This window comes from Microtus ochrogaster, chromosome 6 (genome assembly GCF_000317375.1).
Source record: "Microtus ochrogaster isolate Prairie Vole_2 chromosome 6, MicOch1.0, whole genome shotgun sequence".
In the NCBI taxonomy this organism is placed as follows: domain Eukaryota; kingdom Metazoa; phylum Chordata; class Mammalia; order Rodentia; family Cricetidae; genus Microtus; species Microtus ochrogaster.
In genome coordinates this window covers 49,777,622-49,788,092 of record NC_022013.1, presented here as the reverse complement: position 1 = coordinate 49,788,092, position 10,471 = coordinate 49,777,622, and the positions used below count along the sequence as shown (strand labels likewise).

General features: G+C 43.3%; 1 protein-coding gene across 1 annotated transcript in view; it reads left to right on the top strand.

Annotated features, from left to right (window-relative positions):
- The window catches only part of LOC106143722 (ubiquitin-conjugating enzyme E2 E2), a 237,126-nt gene that overhangs the window by 199,531 nt on the left and 27,124 nt on the right, over nt 1-10,471 (top strand). Inside the window, exon 3 of the mRNA XM_026779935.1 lies at nt 5,153-5,285. Within this exon, the coding sequence (XP_026635736.1) occupies nt 5,153-5,285 (133 nt within the window). The remainder of the gene's footprint in view (nt 1-5,152; nt 5,286-10,471) is intronic.

The following is a 10,471-nucleotide window of genomic DNA, read 5'->3' as shown; positions in this document are numbered from 1 at the left end:
TAAAAATAAATCTAAAAACAAAAGAGAAAAGAGAGAGAGAAAACAAATACTTGAAATAAAATTGAATGGGCCTTCATCTTCATTGCTGGATCTGTCTGATTTCGCTTCCCCCATTTCCCTTAACCCTTGTTCTTACGGTCACTTGTGAATCGAGGTCCATCTTACCAGTCCATGTCTTTTGAAATAGATTCATTTCTTTATTTTGACTTCCTGTCTTTTGAAATAGATTCATTTCTTTGTTTTGTGGGAAACTGAGCTCAAAGCCTCATAGCTAGTAGACAAGTGCTTTATGACAATGTTGTGTTTACATCCTTTTCATCTCCTCCTTTACCCTTCCAATTCCTTGTCCCTCCCCAGTCTCAAATTCATGACTACGTGTGTGTGTGTGTGTGTGTGTGTGTGTGTGTGTGTGTGTGTGTGTAAAACCTGCTGACTCTGAGTGTTGCCATCTGTGTATATATTGGGACTAGATAAACTATCAAAGAACTTCTCCCGCTCCCAGCAGCCATTTATTGCCTGCAGCTCTTCACCTGTGGGTCAGGCCTTGTGAGATGCCCGCCATCCACACTTGTTTGTCAGTTTGGATTGTCATGGTACAGGTCTTATTTAGTCAGTCGTATTTTTTTATATTTAATGGGTGTACCCTTCCGATCATATATGGTAGACATCATTTACAGCAGATGGCCTCTTGATCTCACAGTCTCCCATCTCCCCTTTCTGTGATGCGCCCTAAGCCTTAGGTGTTGGCGTGGTGTTATGTGTGTATCGGTGGTTGATCTGTTTTCTGACCAGTCATGGACATCTGTAATTGTCTCCAGCTGCTGCCAGAAGCAGCTTTGTTGATGAGTGGGGAGAGCTACTGTGAGTAGCAGAGTCTGTGCAGAGACTACAGCGGGGTCTTAGACTGGTTTAAGACAGTGGCAGCCATAGTAGGCTCTCCTAGGACCCATGACCTCACCCGCCATGGGTGGTTGGCTGGGTTTATAGGAGCGGGCATGAATTCCCTGCTATTGAGCAGGCCTTAAGTCTAATTAAATGGCTGTTCACTACTCGTAAGAAGTAAGTGCCACTATTGTGGCATTGTGCCAAAGCCACTCGTTGTAGTTCATGAACTTTACAGCTGGGCAGAACACTAGGTCATTTTTTAATGCACAGTAGGTTCACAGAACCTTCTCAATTCACATAGCATCTTATGGCCTTTTTAACATACTTTCCCACTTCCTGTTGTTATTATATTTGTATTTACTTTGTGTGCACGGATGTGTGGATATGTATGCATACACATGCCCTAGTGCATATTTGAAAGTCGGAGGACAACTTGCAGGAGTGGGTTCTCTCCATCGTACACTTCCTGGGGATCAAATTCATGTCATCAGGCATCTTTACCTACTGAGCCACCTTACTGACTCTCAGACTTTCTCTTTATATAAAATTTGATACATACAAATGAACATACTTGACACTACATGATTAGATTATCAACCATTGCTCCTAAGAGCACCACACGTGGTGTAGTAGAGCGTGGTTGTTTGAATGAGAATCCCCCCCCCCCGTGGGCTCATGTGTTTGAACACGTGGTCCTTACTTGGTGGAACTGTTTGGGAAGGGGAAGGATAAGGAAGCATGGACTTGTGGGGGAGACCTGTTACTGTAGTGAGGCTTTGAGGTTCAAGAGTTAGCTCTCTCTGCATCTCACTTGTGGAACAAATGTGAGTGAACGCTCGGCTAACTCTCCTGTTCCATGGCAGCTGCCATGCTCCCAGCCATGATGGTCATGGTATTTTAATCCCAGCAATAGAAAGGTGACTAAGACATAGGAGAACGCCAAGAAACCACGCCTCTGAACTCGTTCCTTGTTCAGTTTCTTGTTTTACACCATAGCTGTGTCAGCAATATATTCTCTTTCCTGCTGGGTTCTCCGGTGACTTTTGAACTTGAGAATCTGCTCCTGCTGATATGCAGAGTCTTAGAGCCACATGGCTTCCCTCTAGGTAAGTTTGTTTGCTTCCAGTTAGAGTATAGATACACCACCATGGCTGTCACAGCGACCCTCTGATGTGCATAGACCACTGCGTCTGTGGGTTTGCGTGCAGATGTTCTGCTCTATGGCAAGGGTGTGTTCAGTTGAGCCAAAGTCTGCATTCTTAATTAACGTGTTTTTATTTTTAATTGAAGTGGCCATTGGATATATAACAAGGCACAGGGCAGCTCCAATATAGATGTGTGTAGGGATCAAAGCGCTAGCTGGTGTATCCTTTACCTCAGACATCAGCCGTCTGTTTGTGTTTGGAACATTAGAAGAAAAGTTTGCTACTAGATATTTTGAAATATTTAATGAATTCTTGTCAACTATACTGTAGTTGCCCTCATGTGACACAGGACATTAAAACTGACTTCTGTTATTTAGTTGCACCCCTGAAAGATGTTATCTAGAAAAGCTTTCTCCTGAGTTCTTGCCTTATCAAATGAACGATTCTGCTGAGAGGCAAGGGGAGTTTAAGCGGAGGTTTGCTGAGCAGAGCACAGCAAAGCAGTAGTGTGCTCAAGGGAGTAACTGGAGGGGGCTGACCAAAGGAGGAACATCATTCCATGTTGTGCATTTTAGGGAAGTTTGCCACTTTTAAATGGGTGGTATGTTAATGGGCTACAGTGACTTTCTTCTTTCCCAAATCGTGATGCGTGGCTTCTCTCTCTTAGGGTCTTTCTGCCGATGATCCACGGGTGGAGGGAAGGAGGGAGAGGGTCTAAAACACAATGCAAACGATAATGGAGCCACAGTCTTCTGAGGGCACCCCCGTTAGCATGCATGTGTGGCAACTAGCAACGTGCCCTGCTGCCTTAGTTCCTGGTACAGCAGGAAGACCCTACTGCAGTATCAACGATGTCTGAGCACAAAAGGCTGGCACAGCTGCCAAGATACAGTTGCACTTTCTTTGCCTCCCTTACTAGCTCTTTGCCCAACCAGGAAACACAGTTCTGGTGATAGAACTCAATTTGCTAGGCTCCCTCACACCCAACCCCTTTATCTACCTGGCTCATACCCACTAACCAGTCTGTCTTCATACCCAGCTCTCAGAGCTGCTGTTCTGCTCTCCACTGCTAAGATCCCAGTGTTGTAGCTAGCACATACGGGGGAGAAATCTCAGCATTTGCCATCCAGCACCTGCCTTTGCTGAGCTCAGCACCTTCCTGTCCACCCATGGCACTGCAAAGTACAGAATTTCCCTCCTTCTTTTATAAAGATTGGTGTGTTCTCCAATGTATTTGAACATACTTATCTGCAGTGTGTAGAAATCAGATTTTCCCAAGTCCTTATCTCTGCCAAGTTTTGTTTGTTTAGCATTTATTTTTGCCAGTCAGATTGTTATTTTTCCCAATTTTGACAAAACTAAGTGTTTTAATTTTTATTTCTGTCTCTTAGAAATGTCTATTTGTGTCTTTCTAGTGGATTATTAGTCTTTTTCCTATTAATTCATAAGACTTTCTGTTTGGGCCCTAAGATTTGGTCAGTTTTACATGATCTAGATATTATTTCTTAGTTTATAAACATGAACTGCCATTCAGACTCTATAAAGATTTTATTTTTGCACGGAAGAAAAGGAAGAGGGTTGGGGAAGGAGGAAGGGAAGGGAGGAAGGAAGGAAGAGGGAAGGAGGAGGGGGAGGAAAAGAGAGTGGAGGAAGTCTCTTTTTCCATAACCTCAGAGTGACGTTTTCTTGCTAGTGAGGTGAATTACTCTAAAAGTTTTGTCACTGTGTAGTCTCTTCTTGGTTCTGATCAATATTTTTACAGTGACTTTGGAGTAAAATCATCCCTAAGCATTCATATGATGGAGGAAGGTCATTGGTTAAGTAATAAAGAAACTGCTTGGCCTCATAGGTTAAAACATAGGTGGGAGGAGTAAACAGAACAAAATTCTGGGAGGAAGAGGAAGTGAGGTAAGATGCCTCAGACAGAGGCCATGCTCCCCTCTCCCGGGCAGACACATGCGATGAAGCAAGCCACCAGCTCAGACATGCTGAATCTTTCCCAGTAAGACCGGTGCTACACAGTTTATTAGAGATGGGTTGATCGGGATATCAGAATTAGCCAGTAAGGGCTAGAGCTAATGGGCCAAGCAGTGTTTAAAAGAATACAGTGTCCGTGTAATTATTTCGGGGCATAAGCTAGCAGGCGGCCGGGGTGCTGGGGACGCAGCCCCGCTGCTCATATTACAACATTCATATAGTTATTTTTATTATAAATAATAGCCTGATAACACAGAGAGAATCCCGGATAACGTTTTGAGTTATTTGGGGTTTCCCCTACTCCTCCTGGGCAGGGAAAAGAGTGGCTCTGAGATCAAGCCCAGGGCACCAGGAGCACAGAGCACGGTACCACTGAGTACACCCAGCTCCTAGACCGCTGCCTTTCTGCGGCACTGCTGCTCTCTGACGAGTAACGCTGTTCATTTTTACCCGGGCTTTATTCTCCTTAGTGAATGTGATAGAGATGCAGATTTCTGTTGGCCATGCGTTGTCACATGACCTGCTCAGCTGTTAGCCTGTCATTGTCCAACAGATGTGCACTTAGAAGGAAGTCTACTCCCCAAAGAATTTTTATTCTAGGTAGGAACAGAGACAATGTCATCAAATACAATCATGAAATAAAATGTCACTTCTTATCATCTAGGAGATGGGGGCAGGAGGGAGAGGTGGCATGTCGCAGTGTGGATCTCCTGAATGTGGCTGTTTCTGGCTTCATGGTGCCTGTTTTCAGTTCTTCGTGCTTAGGGGAGGGTGACCAGCTGCTCTGCATTAGCCTCTCACTTGGAGATTTGTGTCATGGGCTCCCAGGGCTACGTCACCCTTCTCAAGACTTCACAGATAATTTCATATGTATACAAGGCTGGTGTCCTTGGAAACTTGCTCCATGGTGTTTGGGTTATGAGCCTTACAGGCAGAACCTTCAACTCTGTTGCATTAAGTAACACCAGAATGTTCCATTTCTAGAACAATGATATTGACCTGAGCAATATGTGAGATAAAGTTAACCTCTTAACTTTGCTATATTTTATGGAATTACTCAATTTATTGTTACATAAATATATATTTTTTTAATTCCAAACTTTATGTAGTTTGTAAGCACATTTCATTTGTGTGTCTTATTTCAGCGCTGGACCCAAAGGAGACAACATCTATGAATGGAGGTCAACTATATTGGGGCCCCCAGGATCTGTGTATGAAGGAGGGGTGTTCTTTCTTGACATCACCTTTTCACCAGACTATCCGTTTAAACCCCCCAAGGTCAGTATGATGCATTTATCTGTTTTTAGCAATGTGTATTGTGTGTGTACATGCTGAACGTATGCTTAGGGATGTGTATCTGCTCTGTTGGTGTAAGCAGCTTCCCAGGGCCCACCGTGCTTCGAAGGAGACAAATGGGAGACATTATACGTTGCTCCTCCACCTTGGCTTTCACCCGTTTCATTGTTCTCGTTATCTCTTCTCTGTAGTACAGAAAATGCCATCTTATGGGTCAAATGGGAAAGTGGGGTTGGACACAGGCAGAGGAGGTTGCCACATCTGCAGGACTCTGCTGCCTGAACAGCTCGGCTGCTCACATGAAGCCCAGAGAACCTGCAGCAATATCAACAAGATTCATATGGAAATATTTTGAGGACTGGAGGGATAACTTGTTGATGAAATCCTGGGTTTAAGTGCTAATTCCAAATATGTGTTTATACATATATGTGTATTTTTAATAGCCCATTAATGAAATTAACTTTTTTCATGCCTGACACAGTAAGAGTACAGTACAGCCGGAGTATTGCACTGTCTTTTATTAAGATGAGGTGGCATACTTTAAAGTACTTTGTCATTCATCTCTGCCCCTGCCATTAGCGCTTATTCTCCATTCTGGCAGAGGAGAGACCCTGAGGTCACTGGCTGCGTCTTTCAGTCACCTGGAAAAGTCCCATCTGCCTCTGAGTTGTCTGCGTGGAAAGGAGCAGGCATCTGCGCTGTTGACCTTCACCCCGTTGTCCATGGCCTTCCCCAGTCTTTGTTGTTGGCTTTCTTCCTTGCAGTCCACTGATGCCCAGAGAGCATTTGATGCCAAAAAAAGTAGCGACTCCAGTAGCTTGTCAGCAAAGTGTGGGGGACAAATCATGGTGTCAGGATTTGAGCTGAGAAGTCAACCCCAAACCTTATACCACATTACCCAGCGTGCTTATGCAAGCCTACAGGACTGCTGGTGCTGAGGCCACCTAGACCCCGTTTGCTGGGTTTCCATGACAAAGCTGTAGTGAAGCTCATGCTTCCTTTCCCCCTCTGCTGGACAGCAGCCATTTGTCCTTCCATTCTACTTTGGAATAGCTTGTAAGTCACCTGGAGTACCTGCTGTCCTTGTAGCTTCCTCTGGCAGCCCCTCCAGCTCGGGTACAGAGTAAAGAAGAGGAAATGTATTCAGGGGCCTAGGCTGCTCGTAAGTCTGTTGTGACCTGTTCATCCACCTGTGTGACAACGGCTTTAGATCAGGCAATGCTAAAAGTAAGAAGTATTAAATTGGGTAAAAGAACTTAGTGTTTGAAGAGGCCTTGACGCAATGGGATAAGCCAAAATCGCAGAGATGGAGGGGACCAGAGATGGCTCAGAGGCTAAGAGTAGTGCCTGCTGCTCTTCCAGAAGACCCAGGTTTGATTCCCAGAACCACATAGTGCTAAGCTGTCTAAAACTCCAGTTCCAGGAGGTCCAGCATGCTCTTCTGGCCTCCATGGCTCTGCCTGCATGTGGTACACAGACATGTATCTAGCCAAAATATCCATACACATAAAATAAAAATAAATAGATGGAGGTGGCATTTGCCATGTCTAAGTATAAGAAGCATAAAAAAAATCATGATAATCAGGATGGAAAGGCGAGACCTCCTTTATAGTCATATAAATAGGATTTATGGGCTGGGAGGCCGGGGCTCTTGTTCCTTTAAGGAGATGGTTTTAGGAGTGATGTTTCTGAGCTAGTCTCCTCTGGAACTTCCATCAACCTTTGGAATAGGAGGGAGTTGTGAGCATCTTTGGTCAGCTGACTTTGTTCTCTGGTAGGGGCCCTCAGTGGGGTGCTCTCTGTTAGAATAGGGACTCAGGTGAGGCTTGGCAAGGCTTCCCAGCAGCATTGCATCAGCAGTCTTCAGACCATATACTCTGCAGCAAACAATCCAGCGCCACCCTGGAGGGCTTACCGTGAGATCAGAGCTCAGGAGGAATGCACTATGGATAGATGTGCCAGGACCTCCGTGGGGGCCAGCTCACCCTTCATCCTGGCTGACTGAACGGGACGGAAGGAGAAGCACGAAGCTGTTGGCTACAGGGATGTAGATGTCTGTTCTTCATGAGAAAACTGACTCACTTTGAAACTGCCCACTTTTGACTGGCTCCACTTCCAAGACACTGGCTTCCCTTCATCCAAAGTGTCCAAAGAAAGCTGAATTAACACGGAATCCTTCCGCTGGCAGAACTGAGCTGGACAGTCTGTACGGGAAATTTTGACTTTGGTAGCTAGAATCACAATTTAACCATTCATTTCCCAGAATCAGATAGGAATTTTGAAAAACCAAAGTGTTGCCTTCTAAGCTCCAGTTTCAGATCTGGGTATTGAAGGTTGGTCCCTTAAAGGAGACAGCAGTTAGCCCAAACCAGGCTTTTGTTCGCCTTTAAAGTGCTTGTCCAGGCCTCTCCAGCCCCTCTTCCCCCTGCCATCCACCTTCAGGGTTCCCTGTATCCTTTGCCCACCTCTCTCACCTGGTGCTTCTCTTCTGCTAGTGCAGCATCTCCTTGCACTGTGAAAACTGAAGTATCTGTTTAGATGTCCATGCCAAGAATATCAGTCAAGACACAACATGTTGTTACTGTTGCGGCTGCAAGCTCTGCTTCAGCCCTTCAGTGAGAAAGATAACTTGCAGCAGAGCTAACTGCAACTTGGAGGGTCTGGGAGGGAGCGAGAGCATCGTGTCCTGCTTTGTGAGCATAGGGAGGGCCGCATCAACTTGAAGACACCACATTTCAGTACCTAGTTTTTCAAAATCAGTTCATTTACTCAACAATATTTCTCTGTGACGGTGCCTGTTGAATGGGCCTCTGTCTAGGAATAGCACATTAATACCAAAAACGAGAGTGTAATAAACTGTTGGTATATCTAAATGGTTTTTAGTGCCATTTGTATTTTGTAGTACAAAGAAATAGTTTAGTGTTAGGATTCAGATATCTGCTTATTTATGAAGGAGAAGTAGCTTTGTATTTTGCTGGGGATTATATTTTCTTATTTATATTGTAAATATTTCTATTCTCAATATTTGTGCTTATAAAATTTTAATTTTGCATTCTGCTATAGAATAAAAAGCAGTTGTAACAAGAAGAAAGAAGAAAATGTACCTATAATTTAATCACCAAAATAGACTATTCACACAGTTTCAGTCTGTCCCTTTGGAGATTTTTGTTCTTTTTTTTTTGTATATGTGCATGTTGATATGTATCATGCTGACACACATGTACACACTGTTATCAGAACAGTTCCTCACTCTCCATGGCTTCATGATTATTGTGTTTTCTCCTGGTGCTACATATTTCCAGTGAGCATGTCACTGTATTACAGTTTCAGAACCTACATAACACTCCATTGTGTAACTGTACCAAAATAGACTGGTCTCCTGTGGTTGAACACTTAGGGTCCTGTCAGTACTTATATTATAGTTGGTGATGTGGTGGCATCCTGAAAATTAGCATTCTTTGTGTTCTTGTACATTTATTCCCTGAGGCTAAATTTGTTGATATGAAATTTCTGAGTGGGTAGATAAACTTGCACAGTTATAGAATTTTTTTTTTATAAAGGTTGACAAATTTACCCTCCAGAAAAGCTACAAGTTCACATCATGGCCATAGCCATGTGACGATGGGACAGAATTTCCCTATTCTACCCTCAGGGGTTTTTTTTTTGAATCTCTAAAAGTCTGAGGTATGAAAATGACACCCCCAGTTGTTCTAACCTGTGCTGACTTGACACCAGTAAGGAGTGGGATGGTTTGCATTTTCCTGTGTCCTCTTCCCCACTTGTCCATTTGGTGAAAGAATGTCAAAGTACTTTTCCTGAAGGTGCCACTCCACATAAAACCACCAGGAGATGTAGTAACAGACTGTGTTAAATTCTTGTACCTGTACTCTTTCTTTAAAAGAAAACAAAACCAGAAAACACTTTGAAAGTATCAGACATTCTATCCGATGCCTTGTGTTCCAGAGACTTTAATAACACACATCTTAATTAAAGGGTGAGGCTAAATAACTGGTCAGCTGTTTCTCTGTAGAATAGAAACACATAGCTTCCTCTGCTTTCCCGGGGAGCTGCGAATTTTATACAATAGGAGTGAGCTTTCGGGCCCTTGGCAATTAAGTCTGTTTGTTATTTATGCTTGTTCAGGCAGCCTGTCCACACAGCAGGCATGCTGTGTCAGTATTCACACCCATTACTAGTAACTGTCTTTATAGGCAATCGTATATATCAGTGGACGTTCTCCAAAAAGCAATGGTAAAGTGTATACCTAGGGTATTTTTTAAACAATATTAAAATTACATATATACATAGTATTTGTATATGCAAAATTAAGAAAAATACCAAGGTATCAGTAAATGACCCAATAGGTAAAGGCGCTTGCCACCAAGTGTGGCAGCCTGAATGTGATCCCTGGGACCCACACAGTAGGAGAAAAACAACGCATGCAAGTTATTTTTTTGTCTCCACTTATGCCTTGGTACAGACATGCGCACGCACATACACACAGACACACTAAATAAATAAATGTTAGAGTGTGATTACATTTTTTAAAGAATAATATTAAAAAGCTTTTTAAATGTAGTTTTTTTATTAAAGTTACCAAGTACATCTTAAACTACATCTGAGTTAATCTGGAGTGTGTCTTAATTTGGAGAGGCAGGACAGTGGTTTCCTTTTTCAGATCTAAACAAGTTGTTTAATAATGGAAAGATGTTATCTATGCTAGAACAACAAGAGAGACTGCTGAAATCACTGGGGAATACATTTATGTATTTATGGTTCTTGTTAGGTTTTGCTTTAAAGGGCTGGGTGAAGAAGTCTCCCTGGGAAAAAGGAAGGTGATCAGTTAGTAAGAAATAGTGATACCCAGCATTTGGAAGCCCAGAGGACTCTAACTAAAGCTCAGAAAAGAGCTGTGTAACCACCTCCTGCCTAGGTGATTGTGCCTTACCTGTCGTCACTGCCGTTGCCATTACTGCACACACACAAAACAGGGTGTATATGCCTCCTGTAATTTCACAAAGAACTGGTGTAAAGCCAGCTGCCAACTCCTGAACACAAGCCTTGCATAGAGAACAGATGGTTGTCATGAAGTCACGAGTTTATAATTTTTTTTTTTTTTAAGTTTGGCCAGGACCCAGTCCCTTCTATGTATTGAATTGACTACTTGT